General features: G+C 33.6%; 2 protein-coding genes across 6 annotated transcripts; both read right to left on the bottom strand.

Moving 5' to 3' along the window:
• Positions 1-412: 412 nt before the first annotated feature.
• Positions 413-2,725, bottom strand: LOC128232961 (uncharacterized). Of its 2 annotated transcripts, none has more exons than XM_052946776.1 (2): positions 2,605-2,725; positions 413-2,331 (listed from the first exon to the last, which is right to left on the bottom strand). In XM_052946776.1, exons 1-2 carry the CDS (start codon positions 2,722-2,724, stop codon positions 1,210-1,212), a joined length of 1,242 nt encoding a protein of 413 aa, XP_052802736.1. In that variant the 5' UTR covers position 2,725; the 3' UTR covers positions 413-1,209. The 2 variants fall into 2 exon arrangements, with proteins under 2 accessions (XP_052802736.1, XP_052802737.1); XM_052946777.1 differs by having other exon boundaries at positions 413-2,289.
• A 456-nt stretch (positions 2,726-3,181) lies between these two features.
• LOC128232959 (uncharacterized) lies at positions 3,182-26,243 on the bottom strand. Of its 4 annotated transcripts, XM_052946772.1 has the most exons (19): positions 26,153-26,243; positions 24,566-24,704; positions 23,562-23,822; positions 23,021-23,038; positions 22,437-22,571; positions 21,921-22,050; positions 20,866-20,965; positions 20,303-20,411; positions 19,725-19,817; positions 18,802-18,947; positions 18,089-18,157; positions 16,853-16,937; positions 16,000-16,168; positions 13,933-13,983; positions 12,231-12,321; positions 9,087-9,173; positions 8,289-8,502; positions 7,835-7,932; positions 3,182-3,988 (listed from the first exon to the last, which is right to left on the bottom strand). In XM_052946772.1, the coding sequence occupies exons 1-19, from the start codon at positions 26,216-26,218 to the stop codon at positions 3,845-3,847; spliced, it is 2,205 nt and encodes a 734-aa protein (XP_052802732.1). In that variant the 5' UTR covers positions 26,219-26,243; the 3' UTR covers positions 3,182-3,844. The 4 variants fall into 4 exon arrangements, with proteins under 4 accessions (XP_052802732.1, XP_052802734.1, XP_052802733.1 ...); XM_052946774.1 differs by lacking the exon at positions 13,933-13,983; XM_052946773.1 differs by lacking the exon at positions 23,021-23,038.
• Positions 26,244-26,253: the final 10 nt, after the last annotated feature.

Below are 26,253 nucleotides of genomic sequence, written 5' to 3'. Positions count from 1 at the left end.
TTTTTTTTATTTAAACTTTCATTTTAGAAGTATTGATAAAAACGGCATCACCCTAGAGTTAAGAAAAAACTTTATTTCAATTATTTTTAACATGTTGGTAAAAATTAGGTGTCAGAATAACCAGACATGTATGTGTTTTCATAAATAAACTATTGATCACATCATCAACACATATAATCAAATTGTACTGAAATATAGCCGTACGATATTACAATTTCAACATATTGTTTTAACCCTTTTACAGCAAAATTAATTCTAGAAATGTTCAAGATAAGTTCTCTTTTTCGATAATTATCTTTAACCTTTTGGAGACATTATGCCTTAAAAATCATAAGGTTTTACCGTCTTGAAATAATTAGAGTTTGAAAATTCCAAGGGACTGAAAGAAGTGATATATCCAAAAAAGCATATGTCTATTTGTGCAACTTCATTTAATTACTTTTTAATGAATATACAACATAAACTTTTATAAAAATGTAAGCTCATGAAAACAAAGAAGAAATCCACAGCTCTTTTATATCAGATATGCTTGTTTCTGCACAGTATACTTTTACTAAAAGCCAGTTTGTGTTTTTTTTGTGTTCTTTTGAAAATCTCAATTGATATCGTAAGGCCTTTTCAAACAGTTCTTTCCAAGACGACCTTTGGCGGGGTATCACCGCCAATCATGACTCTGATTTGAAGGGTTTTCCAAGTTCTAGAAACCGATTCTTGAAAGTCTAGGCACCGAATAAGAGAGAGTAAACCCAATATATATTTACAATAGTCAATAGCCTACTTTGGATGTAAAACTACTCTTTCCCAGCGTCTCACTGGTTTCATATACCATGTATGTTGTCATTTACTTTTTGTTGCTCTTTTTATTGTTAATGATTTCATTTCAATCGTAATTATTATAAAGAAGTAAGGTAAACAACAATACTGTTATACATGTTTGTATTCCCTCTAAGACCGTAAACATGTCAACAACAGGTCCACTAAATATTATTTACATGTACTTATTTCACGCCGAGAAGTGCGTCATTGGCCGTTTTCGCCAAACGTTGATATGTTTACCGTTGTCAAATAAATGTAATACTTATTGTGGCTTCGTTTTTTTAAAGAAGATTTTACGAGAGTCGTAGAAATATATTTGTAGCAAGACAAAAGTAAATGACATTTTATACCATTGCGAATATTGTGACTCGACTTTCATATTTTGACAAGGTTTTACGATCGTCTTTGGAACACATCTTCGGGTGTATCGTTGTACCAGAAAATCTTAAAATCTCGCGCGTACAAATGCCTTAGCTCTTCTATATCAGAAATGCTTATTTCAGCCCAGTATTTTCGGTAATTGTCCTTTTTCATTTTCATTCGAGTCTCTTTTGTGGATTCCACCTTCGATCGTTTGGCGCTTTCAAACAATTCTTTCCACGACGACCGTTCACCAATATCTTTTGGTGGAGAGTCATCGCCAATCATGCCTCTGATTTGAAGGGTTTTCCAAGTTCTAGAAACCGCTTCTTGAAAGTGTATGCATGGAGTATAATGTCGTTTAAATGTAAATGGCTGCCTTACTTTGTCTAAAATTGCATCGTCACTGTATGACGCACTACCGTTAACATATAAATACTCAGCCATCGTATTCATCTTCAATTTCTTAGTCATTTCAAAAGAGTCGGGTAGAAAATTTTCCAATTTTCCAGTGAAATTATACTTTATTTCACATGGATTGCACAGGGTTTCCATTCTACTCCAATGAGGATCACTTTTTCCATTCTTCAACGTTTTAATCACATACTGTATAAATTCTGGAAAGGTAATGTCATGCCCACACTTCGCCTTATTCGCCCTGCCTGGTCTGTTTTTCAAAATTTCTTTTCCAACCGTCTTCCAATAATACGGTACTGGAGCTACCAATTTATCAAAATAAAAAGAAAATAACCGTGTGTATGGGTCCCTTGTAAACATGAACTTATAAGAATTAGATACTAGTTCATTGACGCTTCTTATATTGCTCGTGGGAAACTCTTTGTCTGGTAGTAATGTGAAAGGATTAGTCAATTTAGAAATAGACTTATCTTTACGTTCATTATTTATCATAAACACACGGCGCCAAAACGTCGACGCAATCTTATAAATTGGACAAAACATGACGTCCCTATCTCTGCTCCAGCGAACCACCAAATTGGTGAATTTTCTCTTGTGTCTGGCGTTTGTCTCGTTAGCGTGACCATCCCCAATCATCAACGCTTCGCAAACATCATTTGCACGCCGCGCGTTGACTTCGCCTGCGCTCTCATGGGACTGCAAAGAACAACAACTACTTGTTGTGAAATTTACTGATGCCTGAAAGGTAATGCGTTTTTTAAATAGCTAAATACAGTCACTATATTTATCATTGTCACTCATAATTTTTTTTCAATTAAACCGTATTTTTGTCAAACAATATATTTAAATAAAGGTTCTTGGCCTCATCTTATGTATCTTTATCAGGATACCGCGTTATTCATACTCTCAACAATTATTTTATTAAAAGCATTTTGAAGAACTATCGTTACAAGCTAATCGTTGCACATAAAAAGCAATTAAATATGGCTATTTGTATTTAACAAACCCTACCTTTACTCTTGTAGATTTTGTGTAAATGCTTTTCTTAATTAGATTTGAAGTCGCATGACTGTTATTTAACAATGGTAGTAAAGCCCGTCGCCATAAAACGTGACCAAGATATCGGGCCATCTGAAAATAAAAAACGACAGGGCGTATCATATTTCGTCACCGAATATGACCCGTTTGTAACATTACTCATAAGTATTTCGATGACATGTCCTACTTAGTTTTAGAAATCCGGCTAAAAATTGAGACCGATTTATCTACGAAATTGTAGAAAAGCTTCATATGTCCCATGTGTATTTTTTACTTAAAATTGATTGATCGGACGTTTCTTGTATAAATTAAAATGTTGAAGAATTGAAGGGAAACGGATATTCGAGTTTGTCTAAATTATATTAGTCTATACATAAGTAGACTTTTTAACATGTATCCGTACACTATATCGCCATATCGTGAATAAATATCCCATATTTTAATGTTGGTAGGTCTTATTTTTGTAATTAAAAGACCATTTATTTATCAGTGACTTTATTGTTAGATTTTTTCTAAACATTTGAATTAAAACTTCAACGACAATAATTATTGGAATAAAATTTAAGTACGTTTTTTGATTAAGTGAGATAAGCTACTAAAGTTTGTTTAGCTTAAGATGTTCCAAGAATCTGTGGGCAGATGCTTACAAATCTCTGAAGTAAGCATAGCATCATCACTCTGGTTTACAAGAAAGGGAATCACTGCTGTCTTAAGTCCCCTTTACATCCACGGCCCCTTCTCCCCAGCAGAGCAAAACATTAATTTTAAGTTGCATCGTTACAACTTTGTATGTCAACATGTTCGACATGCAAAGAACACATAAATAATAAATAAAACACAAATAGAACTAACAGACCTATATAAAGTTTATAGGAATGGAAAAATAACATTAAAAGATATCACAAATTTGATAGCAATGTTTTGAAACCTTTAAGCGACACATAAAGTGCTCACCAGGGAGATTTATCAATCAAAACTACAAACTATCATGGTTCTTTGATCTTTGATGTTAAAAACATATAAAACAACATTTTCATGAAAATGGCTTGGAAATAATTTAAGTGTTCTTAGGGACAGTAAAAATAATTGTTTAAAATCATCGGAGTACAAAAAGAGAAGTCATGGTTTTTTATGTGATCGTAAAACAAATCGTCCAAAATGTGCACAAATCTGAAAAGATTTCAGTCCCTTTTTGAACTGTTAACATCCAAATTTACTTCGCTTTGAGATCTTGCGCGCGCCGATCTTCCCGCCATTTCTGAATAAGACTCATCATTTTGTCACTCTTATCTTGCTGTTCTTGAGGTGCCATCTTGTCAAACTCCCCAGGCTCGAACCTGCGGCCGAACAACTCGATCTGTGGATATAAAACAATTGTTTCACATGTCAAGTTTTATGGCCCGATATCAATTTTTTTCGGCAAAAATGAGTTAGTCCAACATTGATTTTATTCAAAATCGAGATTTTCTAACTTTCAGTCCAATACATGCATCATGCGATACGCAACAATAAAAATGGAAGTACAAAAACATTTAAAATCATCAAATCATGGAAAAAAGCCTTCTTACTATATTTTAACATTATTTCTTTTTAAAGACCTGATGAAATTAGGGAAAGCTTCCATTTTGGATGCTTGTAACGCAATCTCCTTTCATTATGTAAATGACAACACAGACATCCAAAAACCAAGGGAGGAAAATATGTTTTACTGAATCATTATTTTGAATTGCCTCTCTTGGGCAAAAGCAATTCATGGACTTCAGGGTATTTTAATTAAAAAAATATCTGTCTAATTTTGACCTTTTTTGCCCAGTGAACTGATCTCAAATGACCAAATTATGCATTAAAAGATTAAGATTGTTTTGCATTTTCCTTTAATTATCTTAGTTTCTGTCTCACTCTAGGCAGGGATGTAGCTAGCCCTCTATTCATGTGGTTTCATAATTGTGCTAGGGGTATTCTTGGACATGCCCCCTCAGACAATTTTGAAAACCATGGTGCAATCTGGTGTATTTTGGACATTCTGAGGTGCTTTATTTTGTTCTGGAAAATGGACAGTTTTAAGAACATGTAGTCAAGTACGCATACTGCAACTTTGGCTGATTTTTTTATTTCTTTGTCAGAATAATATAGATTCAGCTTCGTACTCGTGTATAGGCAGCTACAAGCCTGGTAGAGTACCGGTATACATGTATTTCCCTGTATGCAATATCTGAGTCCAATAACAAATCCTACTCCAGGCAATATTCAGTCTACAAATTTCGATTTAATGCTAATTAGATTTTTATTGAAGCAATTTGAATATTCTAAATTGTTGAAAAATAAAGTTCCTCTGTGAAAAGTAGTGTTAACTTAGTGAACTATATCAAATACATTAAATTGCCCCCAAGACATTTAAACACAATGTGCATTTATAATATTGCACTGGTATAAACCATATGCTATGGATTCATATTGGGACAAATTTGATTAGGTGGTGATCTGTCAACCATTACCAATCTGCCAATACTTCAATGCGGGGTAAAAGCCAAAAGTGCATGTTTTTACACATGCAAATTTAAGTTGAACAATGTGATTCTCCTGGGGTCTCAAATCAACATTTTCCTCGATATAAAATCTACTACATCAACAAAGGAGAATGAAATGTGATCCCCTTGGCTACTGTTAATATGCTGTAAAACAGTGATGTCATAAACAATAATGTCAAAAACGATCATTTCCATTTCTTTGATATTTCCAGCAGATCAACAAAATTACCTAAATGCTTGCATTTTCTTCGGAAAATAAAAAACATCTTTTGACTTTTATATCATAAGTTGCAAGTTAGAATAGTTCAAATAGAAGCAAAACAATCAATGCTTAAGATTTCACTACGTATGCAAATAGCTAGGGGAAAATGTCTTCGAACAGATTGAGAAACAAATTTGGTGTATCTTAGGAACACAAAACACAAGAACTTCCATAAGATTTAATACTAGATTACTTTTCAAATAATTTGGCGAAAATTGACTCATATTTCATATGAAATATTACCATAAAGATTTGGTAGCTGTGCATGGGAGAAAATATGAAACCTCTTTAATAGACGAATCCGATTGTTTTGGTGCCAGATTTTAGGTTCTGTCTTTTCCTATTATCCAGGGATTTATTCTATTTTATGGCTTAATGTCACTTACCAACACATTCTACCATAAATAAATAATGTATTTTTTTTTTTTTGTAATAACCAGGTCTAATTATATTTAAATACTTCATATTTATGAAGGCCAAATAAAATATTTGTTCTATTTCCATTCAGATTTTTATAATAACAAGGGGGGGTATTCATAAAACTTATTAGGTCATTTCCTAACTAAAGTCACTTTCCTGATTTTATTATCTCTTTAGTCATATGAAATAAAAAATAAAGATTTTCCAAAATACATTATTATCATTGACCTTATTGAAAAAAACATACTTAAATGTTAAAAACACTTATACATTTCTTTTCATTTTACTTTAAAATTTTAAAAAATCGACTTACCGGGTAAGTTAGAAAATGACTTAAGAAGTTTTATGAATACTGCCCCTGTGTTGACAAATGATATTTGAATACAAAAAAAATATGTATGTATGTTTTATTTAATTTAAAGTGGTCAGTTGAGATTGTGTCACTACTTCCACAAGTTTTGACCGCAAAGCCGCCAGAAAGATTTTTGTTGATAATATGACAAACCCTTTGAGCAGGGATATTCAGATAGCGGTACACAAAGGTGAGAAAATAATAATAGATATTAACAAGCATATAATCAATATACTAGGTAAGACAAAACTAAAAAGATTTTATACGTGAAAAAGTATGAAGTGTATGATGTTACAATCAATTGCAATGCATGTTGATGAAAATGAATCCACAAAAAAACTACATATTTTTCTAACTTAGAAAAACGTCACAACGAAAATAATACTACTAATAAATCAATAGGGTGATAAATTTGAACAAAAGAACAGCATCAATTTTTTCAAAAATCTTTACGATAAAAAATGAAAATACATGTACTACAACAACTGATTCTGATCATTCTTTTTTTCAAAGTCCCAAAAACAAAATTATTTCATGACGAAAAACAAACATGTAAATTGATTTAAAAGATATAAAAAAAAGAAAAAAGCTCTGGTTTGAAAAATCAGTTTAAGCCAGTATTAAAAAAACATAACGTAAAAAGTAAACTCATTTTATTTGAAGTTGATACCTAAACAAGGGAAGGACATATTTTTTAGAATATTGAACTATAATGTTAATCAACACAATGCATGTGAGAATGTGCTTTTAAAAATAGTTAAATATTATTAATTTTTAATAATGTCATATTGTACTGTGGAAAAATGAGTTGAGACTGAGATTGAGATTTGACTTAAGTATTTTTATGATATTGGGGCTTGGTGTTTTACTTTTTGCTGATTTCGAATAAGGCCTTTGATAGTGTTAAGAAATGTATAATCAATTGCTTGAAAGAGCCGCTTTTACGAAAAAAGAACCAAGAGGCTATGGTTCAAGTGTGACCTTGACATATAGACATGTGTCTTGAAAGAGACACACATGGTGAACAAAATTATTTTAAAATTCCCCAAAGCATGGCCAAATAACAGCATGGATATACAGTCCAACCCCGTTGGCTCGAAATCACTTGGCTTGAATTCCTCGTTGGCTTGAACTTGAAGTTAAGGGCCGATTTTTTTATACTGAAGGTAAGCATTCCCGCTTAACTCGAATTTTCCGAAGGCTCAAGGTATTTTTGCAGGTCCCTGGAAGTTCGAGCCAACGGGATTCTACTGTATGCCAAAACTGGTCAGACAAACGCACACAAACAAATATGGCAGACAGAAGCATATACATCGATTCGAACTGCCATTCAGAGATTGTGGATATTTTTTGTCAAGCATGTCAGTGAAAGAGTGGATATATGCCAAAACTGGTCAGACGCATGCACTCACACACATACGGCAGACAGAAGCATATACATCGAACTGCTCTTCAGTGACTGTGGATATTTTTTGTCAAGCATGTCAGTGAAAGAGTGGATATATGCCAAAACTGGTCAGACGCATGCACTCACACACATACGGCAGACAGAAGCATATACATCGAACTGCTCTTCAGTGACTGTGGATATTTTTTGTCAAGCATGTCTTTGAAAGAGTGTTTGACAAAGATGGTCCATACCTGGGCTTGTTTGATATCCCGGATATTCTGGTGAAGGAATCCCTCAGTTTTCTTGTCCAGAAGTTCCTGTTCTGAGGATCCCTTCTCACAGTGGGCAACTGAAACAGTGCACATGACAAATATTATATCGAGACAATTAGTTGAATATTTGCCTGATATAACACTTCCTGTTTGGTTGAACTAACAAATGAATGCATGTCAAGTAAAAAAAAACACACACTAACACAATGGTGAGACTAAAATGACCATATTTTAGTAATTTTCTCAGAACAGTATCATGTAAATGGGACTATAGCTACAAGCCCAGAATGAAAACCCTTACATTAATCATGATAAGTAGGAAAAAAAAGACACGCGTAAAAAAGCAGAAAAGATGAAACAATCTAGAGCTATACACTAAAACATATATATTTTTTTAATAAAACTGTCATTTACTAAAAAAAAGTATTCTTACTTCTGTTCTGAGCATCAGCAATCTTCTTAATGAAGTCCCGCATGACGACGTTGAACTGTTCTGTTGGTGAGGTAGCAGGCGTTGGTGTCCGGGCAGGTGTCTGTCGAATTGGGGGTGGGGGGATGGAATGGCGTGAGGCTGGTGTGGGTGGGGGAGGCACCAATATCCGACTGATGTAGGAACTCATACTGTAGTTGGATGGGGGCCTGCTTGGCTGAAAAAAATATGTATTTGTATAAAAATATCTTGTCTGATTTTTATCTTATCTTTTAATTTAAAGCTGCAATCTCATAGATTGAAAGTTTTGACATTTTTTTAGTTTTTGTTTCACAATTAGCTGATTTGGGTATCAATGCCTTAAATTTAGTCAACTCTAGATCGTATATATGAAAATCTGTGATCTGAACTTTTATCAGCAGTCTGGTATCACTGGTTTCCAGACATTTACGCAAAAATTTGCTCAGTCCAAGACCAAAAATAAAAAAAGTTGTCAAAACGGGCAATCTGTGAGAGTGCAGCGTTAATAGAAATTAATTTATTGGCATTTATGTACTTGGCATAAACTGAACAAACAGATGAATCCAAGTAATGAACCCCATCACTACAGTTCCAATAAAGCTAGAGCCAATGATTACCTCATAGCAAGGGGAGGTAAAGAGGTAAGATTTTTCTCTAAAGAGCTTTTATAGTGACAAAGGTATAGACAGTTTGTTAAAGTAGCTATTCAACATGTGATACAGATTCCTTGATCATTGCTGATGATGTTCTGAACAGGTATAGAACCCAAAATCATCATACCTGTACATTCATCATGGCCATCTGCTGTTTCAGTCTCTCAATCTCCTCCTGGTTTCTGCGCTCGGCCTCCTCTCGCCTCTGGCGCTCCTGTGAAATGTGGGAAGAGATTTGATCATAAATGATTTAATTCTGATTTTTATATCTGGATAGAATTTAAACAAGAGTGCCAAAGAGCCAAGATAATTTGCCTGTTGTTTGTCTTTCATTCAAACAAGTGGTATAACTCAAAAGCGCTCTTAAAGCCATCTATAAAAACATACCACTTTCATGTTTCAATATTACCACACATACAACTTTTCTGTTTCGATATTACCACACATACCACTTTTCTGTTACAATATTACCACACATACCACTTTTCTGTTTCGATATTACCACACATACCACTTTTCTGTTTCAATATTACCACACATACCACTTTTCTGTTTCGATATTACCACACATACCACTTTTCTGTTTCGATATTACCACACATACCACTTTTCTGTTACAATATTACCACACATACCACTTTTCTGTTACAATATTACCACACATACCACTTTTCTGTTACGATATTACCACACATACCACTTTTCTGTTTCGATATTACCACACATACCACTTTTCTGTTACAATATTACCACACATACCACTTTTCTGTTTCGATATTACCACACATACCACTTTTCTGTTTCGATATAACCACACATACCTCTTTTCTGTTTTGATATTACCACACATACCACTTTTCTGTTATGATATTACCACACATACCACTCTTCTGGTTAAAATTTACCACACATACCACTTTTCTGTTTCGATATTACCACATTACCACACATAACACTTTTCTATTTAAATATTACCACACATACCACTTTTCTGTTTCAATATTACCACACATACCACTTTTCTGTTTAAATATTATCACACATACCACTTTTCTGTTACGATATTACCACACATACCTCTTTTCTGTTATAACATTACCACACATACCACTTTTCTGTTTCAATATTACCACACATACCACTTTTCTGTTTCAACATTACCACACATACCACTTTTATGTTTCAATATTACCACACATACCACTTTTCTGTTTCAATATTACCACACATACCACTTTTCTGTTTAAATGTAACCACTTATACCATTTTTCTTTTCATGTTTTTTTTCATGTGGATATATACACTTTATGCATAAATTAAAGATTACCGGTAACATGGCATTTTTACTTTTTTCAGATACATACTTACACACAAACACTTTGACTTTTTCTCTGTTTAAAATCCATGGCAATCTTGTATTTCAAACATGAATAAAAAATGCATACTTTTTTTCTTTTTTTAAAAATGCATGCACACATTACATGGCATGGTATTTTTACTTTTTGTTGTATGCATACACATATATATACAAGTTGTCTTTTTCTCAAATGCATAAATTGAGCTACATTCTTCTTTAAGATGTATGCACACATGATAAATGCCACAAATGATATGATTTCTTCTTCAGCCTGATCTTTCTGGACAAATACTTAATCTGTTATCAACTTTTGAAACATACAATTCATGCATAAAGGGAGCTTTAAGCTCAACACATGACGAATAATTGTTTGTTTCATGAGTGACATAGCCATGAGTGAAGTATTTAATGTTAGTGTTCAGAAGGTTAATATTTTGTGATCTCACATTTAACTAAACGATTTCTTTTTTTATCATAAACATATGCCTATAATAAAGGAATACAAAATGACATTTAATAAAAGTTTTACAGAAAGAGCGCTGAAGTGTTTGTAAACATAACGTCATTTCAGAAATGACATTGAAATTGCGTACCACCCCCTTCCCTGTGTGTGCTGATGTTTGTTTTGGATGTCAGAAAGGGCTAAAATTTCAAAACAGCATAATACCAACTCTATTTCACTGATAAACCTCTATAAACCACCAAAAAGCCATATAATAAAAAAAATGTAAATTATTTTCTTTTCATTGAAATGCCTGTACGGATCATTAAGGTCTTTGCAACTAACAAATGTGAAGGCAATTTCCTTAAATATTTGTCAGACAAAATAAACAGATGCACTATCATATCTGCTTGTCCAATATTTGTAGAACACAAAACACTTCAGTCAGGATGTTCAATCATTTAATCATATTAATGATCTCCTTTTCAACAGAAAAAAAATCTGCTTCAATCAGGTCCGTTCTTTTATAGCATTCATTAATCACAAAGATGTTCATTTCTTTAAAACATCAGTTTAAACATTATTGTTAATAAATTGTTTGAAATACAATGCTTTGGAATTCATTGATTCTTAACTGCAGAATAGGAATATGATTTACACTGAAATTATTATTGATGGGGGCCGTGGTTGTGAAATAATTTTGAAAAACTTCTCTGAAAAGGTTAAGTTGCTGCATACTCAAATCGAGGCTTAAATTAAACTTAAGGTTATGTTGCACTATACATAAATGTGCAGTAATTGTTACATTAAACTTATAACGTAGCGAGATCTCTTGAACCTCAAAGACAAAACTACAATGAGGAAAAAAATATAATAATATAATGTCTCACAAATATATACCACTTTATAAATAACTTTTGAAGTATTATTTTAGAATATGTATGGCACACTTAATACACACCACTTTTAATTCTTTAAAATATCTAAAACATGTTGTTACACGTTAAAATACCATTTGGAACGCCTTGGCCATTTTCTACCCCCAAAAAACTCGGATGTATGCCAGTACATCAGTTAAAGTAGTTCGTAAAATTTTAAATAATAATCAAAATATTAATAGTAGTGTTTCAACATGTATTTGGTATTACTAAGTCTAAATTGATTGCCAGTGAAGTGTATAATTGCATAAATAATTAAGATTCCAAAGAATAAACCATAAAGTTCAACTGATAAATTGAAATTACTACACATCTACTTGCAGCGTAGTTAAACTGTATAGATTTCTGACATTTAATTTTCCTCATTTAAATGCTTTGTAACCTAAAAAATATAGTGAAAGTGATCTATGGTAAAGTAGGTGTCTGCCTTTCACACAAGAGATTGTGGGTTTGACTTCAATTAAAATTTAGAAAAAAATAAATTAGAATAAACTGAAGTGACAAAATTATTCGATATTATATAACATATCAAACCTCAGCCAGTTGGTCCTCAAGCAATGCTTTTTCTTTCTCCATTCTCTGTCTGTCTGCAGCTGCTAACCGCATCAGCTCAGCCTCATCTCGTCTAAAAACATGGGAAAATACAGTGAATATGGGAAATAATGTGAGGGAACTACAGTGAATATGGGAAAGAAAGTGAAAATGGGATGAACAGGAAAAATCAGAGATACAAACAAGTTTAAGCAAAACGGGAATATTAAATGGGAAATGTACAGCAATTTTGAATGAAAGTGCACTTGAAATACAGTGAAAATTGAAAAAAAAGGGAGAATGGAAAAAAGGGAAAGTGAGAAAAACAAAACAGATAGAAAAAAACCAGCAAAAATGGTTAAAATAACAAGTATTGAGGAAATGAGAATAGAAACTGGAAACCAGACATTTAAAAAAAATCTTCTTTGAAATACACATGATCAACATTGTGCATATTGAGAACATTTGAGATAAAAACTGAAAATTACAACACTGAACAGACATCATCAAAATAATACAGAATAACTTATTATTATATAAATGATTCAAGAGTATATATTGTCTAAATAATACAAAATATTTTATTAAGTGAAAAAATGAAATACTACAATGCAGTGTGGTGTAAATTTAGTGCTTATTATAAAATAGAATAAAATAATAAGCTTGTAAAAATAATAATAGTCTAAAAGTGCTTCAAGTTAAAGAACATTTGACCTAAACATTTTCCTAGTTTTTAATTGTGCAATGCTAACTACTACATAAATTTGGTTAAAACATAATTTTTATCAATAATATGGGAAAAGACACACATGAAAAGATAGTTCCCACTGAGTTTTGGCTGCAACCCAAAATGACCTGTCTCCAGGAAGAACTGAGGCACCGTGGCCAGTTCCAGTCATTTAACACAAATTTCAAATATTTTCTACGAAATAACTTTGTTACAAATATTTTCCACTAGGCTTAAATGAAAGCTTGTTAGATGTGTGCTCAGCTGCTTTCTTAAATGCCAGTACATTAAATGCAATGAAAAACCATTGTCGGCACCCCAGATATATATATATAATTTTTAGATAATACCAACACATAGCAATAATTAACCCCATGATTATGAAATCAATTATCAACAAAGTAAGTCTTAAACAATCAATTTTCAACTATAATTAATCAACACTGTATCCCTAAGGCCAGTACAAATTAATTGCTAGATTTTCATTCAAATTGTTTTTTTAAATTGGGGCGGGGTCGACATTTTATGTATTATTTTTTTCTTTTTCGCAGATGACTGTTTTACCATTGAATATGAGTTCATGCTCTTTCTTATTTCATAAGGAATCATATACATGTTTTCTCGAGATGAGACATGAACACCGTTGTAACAATTCATCTTTTTTACAGATGAATTTTTACATCACACGGGCTGGTATGAATAAACGCCATTCTCTGACAGTACCCGGCCAATACACAAATACCGAACCCAGTTCAATATCTTTATTTGAGTCAATAAAATTATAGGGACTGCAGAAAAAAGAGGGGGCAGGCGGGGATGAAAATTTAGCAATAAATTTATAATCACCTAATAATCATACAACATGATTAAGAATTTTATAAAGGAGAACTGGGGGGTGTCCCACAACGTATACACTAAACTCAACTCTCTTAATGGAAGTACATAAAGTGAGTTGAATTGTCTTACTACAAGACTTACAGGGAAGAGGCTTTTGAATCACCCTTTCTCATCACATACACTGGCCCTTGGCTAGACACAATCATAAATACAGGATATTACAGTCCTGTGGTAATTCAAAACAAGTTTTATAAAACAAGTCTTTGTTGACTTTTGAACAATTTGAGTTAACACATTAAAATCATTCTGTTTTGAATCACCATGAATGCAATATTCTATTTATATAATTTTTAATTAATTGAAACATTTAAAGTGCTTCATACATAAAACTTCACTATACATGCTCAATTTTCAAAGCTATATATTTATGACTGCGTCAAGAGTTTTTACTCAATGTTAATATATCATGAGGTATTTCATAATGCATAAATTCATTTATGATATGATTCTTTTTATGAAAATATATATGTACAAGTGTTTGTATAGCACGAGTATGTCACAACATCTGTTTTATAGTACTTATAGTTCCATGAAGGAATATATAGTCAGAAAGTTATTTGTCACTTATCAATTATCAGTTCAATTATCTGTAAGAGTTAAATAATTATGAAGCAATATTACATCCCTTGACCACTGATTTAATAAAAGTTTCATAAAAACTGTAAGTAACATTTTGATTGGTCAATGGTTGTTATTTGATAAATATTAGCCAATCAATAAACATTTATGTAAATGAGGAGTATATCCAAATGTGATGGTTAACCAGATCAATATCATGTGAAACATAATTATGGAGAAATTAGAGTCAACCTAGCCATTAGTGGTGTATTTGGGATGAATAAATCATAATATACTCAGGAGCTGTAAATAAAAGGGAACATTATGTTCATACAGTAACTGTTAAATTACATAACATATGGTCCAACAAAACACGCAACAGTAGACAACTCACATACCCTCTGCTCGATAAGAATGAAAAAAATAAAGGTAGATTACATTATAAACAACATTGGATATGCTATTTCTTACAGTTTGAAACAATAGATTATTAGACTTTCCCTTCAATTGTAATTGAAACTCTTTTCAATTTCCAGTAATATTTATTAAGTTACCATGGTGAATCTGACTGGTGACGGTATCTACAAACCAAATGACTGCAATCAAATACCACTTAAACTAAAACATCATCAGGAGTCTGAGTTTGAGACTGACTGACTCAAACATGTGAATAAAAAAATGTTACAAATTTTAAATAATATTTAGCAAAATATGCATAAATAATTGCAATATGCAGTCTAAACCCCTTGAGCTTGATATCCCACAGATACTTCACGCTTCAAACTCACACTTTAACCTACCTTCTCTAAAACAGATTTTTTTTTTTTAACAGAGTAGGGTTTGTCTTACCTCTGTTTTCCAATTTTCAATAGCGTCCCTGGAATCTCATCTACCAAACTGACACTCCCACTTAAACTAAAACTCACACATTTTCCACATCTTCTCTAATGTTGTTTGTTCAAGTCTCCCTCTTTCATCCTCCCTCTCTTCTCATTTCACACTTCATACTCAAACTCACACTTTCCCTAACTACTTCATTGTTGGTCAATCTCTATATCGGCTGTTCTTGTATCTGTCTCCATTGTCAAAGTCAAACCTTGCTATTTCACACCCAATTCACACTTCACACTCTCATTTTGTTGTTAGGGATACTCTTAGGCAAGTGACTATCACACTACTATTGTCCCAGTCCTTCTACTAACTCCTCCCAAATTCATACCTTACACTTCACAATCATATTTCCATACTTCCTCTTCAAGCCTCTCTTGCTCCCATCTTTTCTTATCTACCCCACTTCACACTCACACTTTCCTTACATCTTCAATTGTTGATCATTCTTGCTATATTGCCATGTGCTGCTTCTGCCTCCTAAGTCCAAACCCATACTAATTCACACTTCAAACTCACACTCTTCCATACCTTTACTGTTGTTGGTCATTTCCTCTATAGGTGAGTGCTTGTTCCAGCCTCTGCTGTCCAAGCTAATACCTTCTCTGTTCTTGATCATTGTCTCTATAGAAGAGTGCTTTTTCCCGCCTCTGCTGTCCAAGCCCCTACCAATTCATACTTCAAACTCACACTCTTCCATACCTTCTCTGTTGTTGGTCATTATCTCTATAGGTGAGTGCTTGTTCCCGCCTCTGCTGTCCAAGTCTTTCCCTCTCTGCCTCTCTCTCTTCTCTGGCTGTACGTCTGTTAGCCGGTCGTGTGTACGGAGGAATCAGGTCATTGAACCAATGGCGCCAAGACGGGTGCTGGGCTGTAATGTACAAATAGCAATTAGTGTTATCTTAAGATATGATTTGAGAAATTCCTTGTCATTATGTGAAACACTGGAAAATATATGGGGAAAAGAGTTTTTCACAAATGGCTGCAAATGCGAGATAATATGGCTTTTCAGGGTCAAAGAAAAATAACTGCGGCTGCCTTAGACAGGTGTCTGTTTAGTACATTATTCCATATTGTATATAGTAACATTTGGCAAGTTTGGTTAAAACAGGTGACTGTTTAAAACAGGATGGCATGCAAGATGACCAGTATAGACTGTAAAATAAAAGTGCATTTTACAATAATACGATGAAAACTACAAGTAGTCAAACATTCAAATATAAACCATGTTTAAAAACACAAAGTAAGGGCCGAAACAACACTTAAATAGAGACAGAAACATTACAAACAGACAACATATGCATGGAAAAAGCTTTACAGATAAATGATAGAATAACCGCCTATGGTCAGAGAAAAACAAGTTCACTGGAACTCGAGGCTCCTGGGGGCTTAAACTAGTTTATATGGCCATAGCCTCATACTTGTACCAACAGTTACCAATAACAACAAAATTAAGATATAAGTCTTATTAGAGCCAGCGTCAACTTGAAAACAATGAATAATAAAGTAAAAGATAACATATAAACTGATGAAGTAATTTCAAGTACCAACAAACCTTGTGTTGGATCTAGGACTGGCATGGCTGACTTGCCATCCTTCATCAACATGGACCACAGGTCTGTATAGTGATGCTTCTTTACCTGAAGTGGGGGAAAGCTAAAAATGAGTTGCCCATAACACAGATATTGTCCAAATTGAGTAGGGTCAAGCTTGAGGACGATATTGGAGACAAAAAAATACACGAAATGGTTCAAGGCGTTTGAATAGTTTCTCTTGATGAAATCTTCCTTAAAGACAAATTTCACTGCAATTGTTTATTCTTCTATATCTAATAAAAACAGTGTATATATAGAGGATAATTGTTTGTTACAAAGTAAAATCATAATATATTTCACCGAATGGAAATGATGTTGTTGAAATTGTGTCCCCGTCCTGTGTGCATTAACGTTTTATTTGGAACTGAAAACGGGCTTAAATTACAAAACAAAGAAAAATACCAAAATGATATTTTCACTGTTTGAAACAGTGAATTATCAATTTCATTTTACTGATAGTTCTCTGTAAACCACCAGAGAGCATGTATAATAAATGACCAAAAGTGTAGCACACTTCTTGAGGCCGCAAATAAAATTGTTGAGGTTTTCTGGCCTCTAGAGCTTATACCCCTGTATATTACACTGATCATAGGGGCACTTTTCCATATGATGCTTTATAAAATAGAATTCTTTCAATGCATATTTTTGTTTCTTTACGTAATGAAGAAAGTTATATACATAGTTTTCACTGTTAGATGTACAGTTTCAAGACTATAATTGTGGCATACTTCATGACGCCATGACTCTGATGAAAGTTCTTTGTTGAAATGCGTATTTCAAAATCAAACTATTAATTATATTTTTCCATTGACAAGTAAAAGACAAGCCTCAGACCTGAAAGTCAGTGATAAGAGAATTTTTGCTAATCCATGAGGACGTCAACAATATGTGATTTGTCATTAAAGTTTGTCTAAACTAAAGTGCTGCATATTTAGGAATGGAAAATTTGTGTTGAAGTACATTCATTTCATGTATTTTGAAGCCTAAAGGCTAAGGGCATTTAATAGTTTAGGGCTATTCCAGTAAAACATATAACCCCCAGGGGGAAGGCACTTTTAAAATATACCACCCCCCTACAGAAGCAAATTTACCCTTTTAGGCACCTACCTATATACCTTTTAAATAATTGCCTCTCCCCATTGGGATATACGTTTTACTGGAATAGCCCTTAACTATTACTGGTATATGAGATTTACCTCGTACTGGAACTGTGCGATGGTGAGTTTTGGAGCTTCATTCTTCAAGGCACTCTCAAGCTGAACACTCTGAACATTTAAAGAAAAATAGTTGTTTGTTCAGAAAAAACAGTAAATCTTTACCAGTATGCATAACATCCTAGTTAAAAAGCTTGAAATATGCTTAGGCCTCCCAAAAATGGTTTGGTTAGGGTTATATCCTTTTTAAAAACCAGGTAGGGTAGGAAGGCTTGTTTTGGTGTTAAAGTTATCTTCTGTTTAAAGCTTTTAAACTAAATATTTAAACATGTTTTTTATATAAAAAAAATACCAACTGACTATAAAAATGGGAGGATTGGCACCTGTTTCGTAGGTAGGGTTGAGTAACCCGAACCAAATGTTGTTGTTTTTAGGCCGTATTTTGAGTAACCCGAACCAAATGTTGTTGTTTTTAGGCCGTAAAATACAATACTTTAGACCTATATCAATATCTAAATATGACATGTAGATTTATAGAGATGCTTAGTATAAATAACATTTTAGTGGAAGAGCAATACCAATCTCCGTTCTCATTAATATCAGGTTCTAAATAACCACTTCACAATGTTATACTACTGCACACAGCATTATAAATTAAAGTTCGTAACAATATGATTTTGATATGTATGTGAACATGCAAATTTCATATGTATACTTTTGGAAAACATAAAATATCATTATCTCAAGAAACTTACTGTTGAACATTCCTTGAACCTATCCTTGAGAAGGCCAAGTATGATAGCTGTGACTATAGCGAGCCACTCTACATTGAAGCCCGGAGTATCCAGCCCAATCATGTACTGGTCCCACACATAAAGCAAGGTGTCTAGCCTTAGGTAACCTGAATTACAAGAATTGTGGTTAGTGTAACAGTTTCGTGCTTGATTTTTACTTATTTATTTTAACTTGATGAGAGCTGTAAAAGCTCAAAGCTGATATGAGTCACTCCAGAACACATTTCCTTGGCAGAAACTGATACTGGTGTCCTTATTGAGAGCCCAAGACAATGTGCTCCCAGCAGGGACTCAACCTACAACCATGGTGGTGAGAAGGGAGCATCTTTACCACTATACCACTATGACCCTGCAAGTGTTATACATGTTAAAAACCACAACCTTGATTTAATTTTTATGACTCATTATTTCATCTTTCCTCAAATTGTTAAGCGTTTCATCCATAACCTGTTTTACTTTCAATGTTGTTAATTATAGCTTTTTAAATGCAGGGGACTATTTCATAAAGAACTCTATGAGCGATTTCATACCTAGAATAGAGCTGGGCCGGTATTCATTAAACATCTTATGTCATTTCTAAAATATTCATAGTAAAATTTAAACACCAATACAGGTGTATATTATATCTGTTTGAAATGAGAATATAGTATTTTAGATATTATCAAGTTAAAAAATCTTCTGACTTGTGAGATGCATAACAGACTTAACTCAGAAAATGAATAAGGTTGATATACTGGCCCAGTACTCTTTAAAATCCCTCCTTGTAACAATTTTTATCTACAATTCCCACAAAAAAACGCCCCAAAGAACATGGCATTTAAAGAGGAGTTTTTGGTACACAAGGTCTCCAGAAGGGGAGGTAACTCCCTCACAAATAAACTTACCAACAAACATGGACCTGATAAGTGGTCTGACCAGTATAGTCAGTCCATCCTTCAGCACAGCATAGCTCCCAGCCTCTGTTGCTACAATCTTGTCTGAGAAAGGAAAAAATAAAAATTTTGGTTCCATCATCACCCCATGTATTTAATTGATGTGAGGCCAGAGCAATAATTGCATTTCGCTGGGGTTCTTTATAGAATCACTTGAGTCCGTTTTAGGCAGAAAGCACTACTGATGTCCAGTTTTGGAGGCAATGAGAAGGTACCCATGGTGGGAATTGAACACATAATACCTTGGGTGAGTGCTGGGAACCTATACCACATGACCACTCTCACCCTCTCTCGAGGATCTTTAGTGAGATTGTTTAGTTAAACCATTTGATAGTGCAACCACTTGCTATTATTAATTTACAAAATATAACAATATTATCGTTCAACTGATTACCAAAAGATTCCAATTCATTAGATTGCCTTTAAACAAAGGTTTCTGAATGTTTAAATAGTACATGTATTTATTTCCATGGCGAAAAAAACTATAAAAAAACTCTTTACATTTGTTGTTCAGTTAACTAATTTTTCACCTTTTGAAGGTACATATTTCTCAGCTATTATTTTTGGCGTGTCAGGGAAGTATTTCTGCAGCAGCCTAGCCACCTTGTCAATAAACCCTCTCATCTCTTCCTCATGTGTCTAAAAATAAATGGAGGATATGTTAATGTGGAACATTTGGTTGTAGAGTTTTTTTTGGCTATCAAGCTACAAATGTTTCCAATAAAAGCATTTTTTATGCCTCTAAAGAACTAGGGGGTGGAGGTGTATAAGAAACCATTAATTAACAACTAAAAGTTAACAACCTATACTTCTTAAAAGATTTACAAAGGCAAAGCCACTGTTCTACTGTTTAAGCAAGGACGTCTGAAGTAGAGGGAGGGCCTTTCCAACTGCATTTATTTTTATACATATTTCTATCAAAATAACCTCATAATCTGTTTTTATAACCAATCCCAGCCTGCTCTCCTGTAAGGAAGGCGATATATATATTCCAGAAAAGGCCCCTGTTCTACTGCTTGAGCAATGAGGTTAGAAATAGTGCAAGTGCATTTCCACTTACATTAATTTTAATAGTTATTAATAGCAAACTAACCTCTGACCCAGAGTCGATGACAAATCCCGGTCTGCTCTCCTGAAAAGTGAGAAACTCCTCCACCAGCAAAGCCACTGTCCGACTGCTGGGTGGTTCTTTCCTGGAATATTATACGTTATGTTTGACAAACTTCTCCTTCAATGTTATAATATACATGCTTTCTTAAAATATCAACTCATAGTCCAATACCATAATTATGGTATAAATGCCATCATTGCATCTTAGAAAATAGACACATTGATCATTAAGTTCTGCTATACAAAAACATGTTTTCAATGAAACCCTAGTAACTAGGCTGTTGAAAACAATTATAAACAAAGGCATGCCATACCATTACACGTACTAGTTGAGTCATATCTTGGTATAAGATGCTGTTACAAAATTCATGCAAAAATCATTTTGAAAATACACAAGAATTTTGAATAATAATGCAATGGAAACTACAGTCAAAAGCCTTGTAGCCTATAATGAAACTCAAGTCATGTTTAAAGACACCAGGATGAAGGCCAAACAAACACCAGACAAGAGAAACAATGCAACAAGACAGCAGACATTACACAGATATCAAAATATTGTCATTGGTTAATGTTGGAGTAACAGTCTTAGCACGGTAAGTGAAAACTAAATGAACCAGTTTATGAATTTACTACACAATTGCCAAACATTTATTAATACATGTTTCATTTAACATATAAGCCTTGTCGGATAAGGCACCAAACTGAATGCAATCAGTTAAAATTAGAAACATCATAATGGGCCAATTGTTCAGAACATTGTTAAAGTTAACAACGTGATTAACGAGATTGTTGTTAACTTTAACAATGTGAATTATTTGATGATGTGCTCATCTATTAAAATTAAACAGGTATGGTTGAAATAGATGTCTGTAATATTGTAAGAATATGCAGATCACATGTGTATCCATTAAATTTCCACAGCAGAATATATTTGAAAGTTTACAATGTTGTTTACTTTTACAAAGTTCTGTACAATCAGCTTATTGACTTACAAATCAACTTCAAGTGCTCATTCAAAATAAGCATGGGTTAGATTACCTGGGGATATTTGGGGCAGACACACAGACAAACGGGAATGCAAGCATGTGATCCACATCTCGAAGTCTCTGTTTTGTCTTCATTGTGGCATGGTAGTATGACAGCACAGCCTTCATAGCATAGAACACACCTAAAAAACGACATTTGGGTTAAGAAATTTTAAGATCCAATGATAAAAACACACACAAAATAAGCTCAGCTTTCATCGAATGTTATATTCCTGGAAAATGAATTATGAGTTAATATATTGTAATAATATTTTAAATAGTTATAGCTAGCTGTATTCTTTATATCATTGTAAGTCCATAAGTGAACTATGAACTATAATTTTCTTTCATACACTTTCATACATGTTATTGAAGAAATACTTAAAAAATATTTAAACCAAATAAGAATATGGTTGCATAAGAAAAACAACAACCCTTAACCTTTTTACATTCAGTTAGTAACAGAAGTCAAAAATAACATTAACACACTTGTATATCCCGTGAATACAGAACCTTTCTTCAAACAAACCTTGTGATCCTCTCAGATCCACAAATGTTTTCTCAGAGTTGAGAAGCTGTGCACATTTCTGGTCAATCTCATAGTCGTACATGGAAATCGCCTTCCGAGGGTCAGCGTTCAGCAGATCCACATACTGTTTGCGCACTGGGGTGATTGATAAGTTGGTGTTTAAGAGAAGTTATGTAAATGCTATGTAGTCATACAGGGATGTCACTGGCCTGGCAGCTCACTCAGATGGATTGAAACCATTTCACCGAGGGGTTCTGGGCCACTTTAGGCCTCCAAAAGGGTGAGGCACCCTGCCTCGGGCCAATATTTGCTCCTTTAAGGGGGAGGGGGAAGGGCAGATCCACTAAAATCCGCAAAAACAATCACATCCCTGGTGTATAACTTCAAAAATGATAAAACATAACTTATACTTTAATTTTCTTGAGTTTTCCAATCATTATTATGTAAAACTATTATGACACATTTTTTAATAAAACATCATATTGGTACAAATATTTTGACATAATCATGTTGATATGCCAACACATTGTTTTGTGCAACCATTTCCAAGTGTGAATCAGACACAATGTGCATGGTAAACTTACTTGTTTCAAAGTAAAAAGCTTAAAAACAAAAACATTGATTTTAGGTGAATTAACAAAGAGCTTCAAATCACAAAACCATTGAAACAATAACACATTCAATTTTACTATATAAAGTGATCATCAAAAGATAGATGAAAGAAATAAATAAATTTTGCTACTGAAAACATACAGACAATATTTACCAGCAAAAAAGGAAAATGGGCAGGATGAGAAATTATATAGAGATTTTTGCTGATTAAGCGCTGTTAATCTCCATTATCTGAGCTACCAACGAAACTCAAATACATATCTAGGTAGTAAATTCCATCATAATGTTTGACATCTTTCAAAATCATAACACCTGTATAAATGTTTTTTTTCTGAAGGTTTCATTAAGAGATAGCACATTTTTCATACCAATTTATATGTCTGCAACAGCATGCATTAAGGCTAAGCTATAGCAAATTTTTCAGTTATAGTTTCTAGCTAGTTTCCACCGGTAAAGCATTTACTATACATGCAAAACTATGTATATAACACTAAAATGTTATGACTTATGTACCTCGAGTATTGGTCAGGTACAGCCTCCATGCCAGTTGCCTCACTTTAAAAGGCATTGGTTGGTTTAAACAGAAGCACAGCTTGTGTTTCATGTCCGGCCATTTGGTAAGCAGGCTGAGAGCACCATCCTCGGCAAAGTCAATGACCAGGTCAGACTTTGTACCAATGGGGTGTTCTTCCAAAAGTTGACGCGAGACCTCTTCATTAAGGTTCTGGTCGCAAAGGACAGATACCTTCTTGTACAAACCATTGTACGCAGAGCCTGAACAAACAAGGTAAATTTTAATTGCGTAATTACTTTTTAGATTATTATTAATTAATATATATAAATATGAACATGATCTTATAAAGAAAATAAAAATATGTTCAATACACCATGAAAGACATTTTTCTGAGTTTTTTTTATGGAAGATATATAAACACAATTTAAAAATTAACAACATTGAAATGAACATTCATTGAACATTATTGTTTTGAAAACTGTTGCAGGTTGTTGGAAGATACTTTTTAACAAAGTTATCTTTTTTTCGGCACTTTTTGCAACAGGATCATTCAATTAATTATGTCATTGGTCACATTATATTTAAAAAGGTCCCTGTACTTTGAAGGCGCTCGACATAATTAACCCCAGTTCCATCCTCAGTGAACAACTCAGAAATTTAACTAGCATTCCAATTTTTATATTTTAAAAAAAATATTTGGCCATTTGGTCTGGACAACAAGAAGGGGATCCATCTATTTTGCTTTCTTAAAGTCAGCCATCTTCATCTACGATAGCTCTAACAGCTGCAATGTTTACCTTTGCTGCTGCAACATCAGGATGGTAACTACTGTCTTGCAGACTATATAGACCCATTTTGAAAGAATAATCCCAGTGAAAAAAGTATTCTTAATGTCACTATACAACTACCATGTTTATATCAGAAAAATAAATAAATTGGGAAACACCAAAATGTAAGCACTGATTTTTGTTCCTAAGGTTTCGTAAAAGCATGTTTTATTTACCACTCTCTATAGCCTTCGTAGCCCTATGCATGAATAGTTCTTTCTCTGCCTCTGACAGATCACTGAAGTACTGTACATGGCTTTCTGTGAGCTGCTGCTGAATGGCATCATGTAATTCATGAAGAAATGTGCCCCACTCCTGCAATGTAAAAGCGTAATAGCGTCATTAAGGTGTTATACAATGCATCAAAATTCAATCTCATTTTCTCCTTTCATAATCTGTTCTGCAAATCCAAACTTTGACTAAGAATCAATTTATCTTGTTGCACTTGATAGAACATTTTATAAAATCTGATAATTATGCTCACTCATTAAAGGACAACCTTTATATATCTTAAAATAAACTTCACTTAAAAACTATCCAAAATAATGTTACAAGGCATTCCAAAGGATGGCTATATCCCCCGCCTTTGTTTTTTAGTATATTTTGTTTTTCTTGCAACCTGACTGGTTAAATCTGACCAAAATTGTACACAACCACTGATTAAGAGTGGGAATATCAATAATTGCATAAGTAAGTTATAGCAGACATGAGCATGTGTACTCTGACCTTTAAATGTCTCATGTGACCTTGACCTTTGAGGTATGGACCCGGGTCAAGGTCACTGCACATCGTCTCAATGAGGACAACATTTGTACCAAGTTATATGGTAATCTATCAATGCATAAGTAAGTTATAGCCGGGACATGAGCATGTGTACTCTGACCTTTAAATATCTTGTGTGACCTTGACCTTTGAGGTGTGAACCCGGGTCAAGTTCATTGCACTTCGTCTCAAAGAGGACAAAATTTGTACAAAGTAATATGGTAATCCATCAATGCAAATGTAAGTTATAGCACGGACATGAGCATGTGTACTATGTCCTTAAAATGTCTTGTGTGACCTTTGTTATATTATGGAGGAATACATATGAATATAAGAACGACACTAAATGTACTCTAACTATTTATTGCGACATGTATTGTACGATATCTAAACTAGAACTGATTAGCACGTGGCTGTGCCTAGGTATTTAACATACTAGGGCAGATAAAGCTATCATGTAACAGCCATGACCTTTGAGATATGGACCTAGGTCAAGGTCACGGCACATCGTCTCAATGAGGACAAAATTTGTACCAAGTGATATGGTAATCCATCAATGCATAAGTAAGTTATAGCCCGGACACGAAATGTTACAGACAGACGGACTGACATATGGACGAAGTACATTCCTATAATCCCCTCCCCACTCTGTGCCAGGGGATTAATTATAGATTACTTAAGTGAAGGTATAGTCAGCACTTTATTCAGAGTAACACCAAAATGAAACCTAACATAGTGACAGCAAATGATAAAAAATACAACAATTTTCCATTTCATGAAAAGTCCTCACAACATTCAAAACCCTATTTAATACTTTAATATAGGTTTCTGTGCGGAAAAGAAACAATAACCAGTGAAATGAAAGTAGGTTTTATCCGAAATCTACTCAACTTCAGTCATATAAGCACTAATTTCAATATTAATCAAAAATCAGATACTAAGATCTACAACGAAAGCTTCAATTATTATAAATAAACAACATTTGAATTTTTTCTCTTAACCTTTGTCGAAGAAATGTTTTCTTTGCTATCTAAAAGCCATTTCGGATATCCCTGTGAGGCAGCCATTTGTAAACAACCTGCAATATTGACATTTTTTGTAT

Source organism: Mya arenaria, chromosome 4 (genome assembly GCF_026914265.1).
Source record: "Mya arenaria isolate MELC-2E11 chromosome 4, ASM2691426v1".
Lineage (NCBI taxonomy): Eukaryota > Metazoa > Mollusca > Bivalvia > Myida > Myidae > Mya > Mya arenaria.
This window is presented reverse-complemented; position numbering and strand designations above follow the sequence as displayed.

Coding starts and splice junctions, on each gene's coding strand:
- LOC128232961 (XM_052946776.1), bottom strand. CDS start 2,724: ATGGCCCGATATCTTGGTCACGTTTTATGGCGACGGGCTTTACTACCA. Junction 2,332..2,604: donor CAAAATCTACAAGAGTAAAG/GTAGGGTTTGTT, acceptor ATTACCTTTCAG/GCATCAGTAAATTTCACAAC.
- LOC128232959 (XM_052946772.1), bottom strand. CDS start 26,218: ATGGCTGCCTCACAGGGATATCCGAAATGGCTTTTAGATAGCAAAGAA. Junction 8,503..9,086: donor TGGCCATGATGAATGTACAG/GTATGATGATTT, acceptor TATTTTTTTCAG/CCAAGCAGGCCCCCATCCAA. Junction 3,989..7,834: donor GGGATATCAAACAAGCCCAG/GTATGGACCATC, acceptor TTATATCCACAG/ATCGAGTTGTTCGGCCGCAG.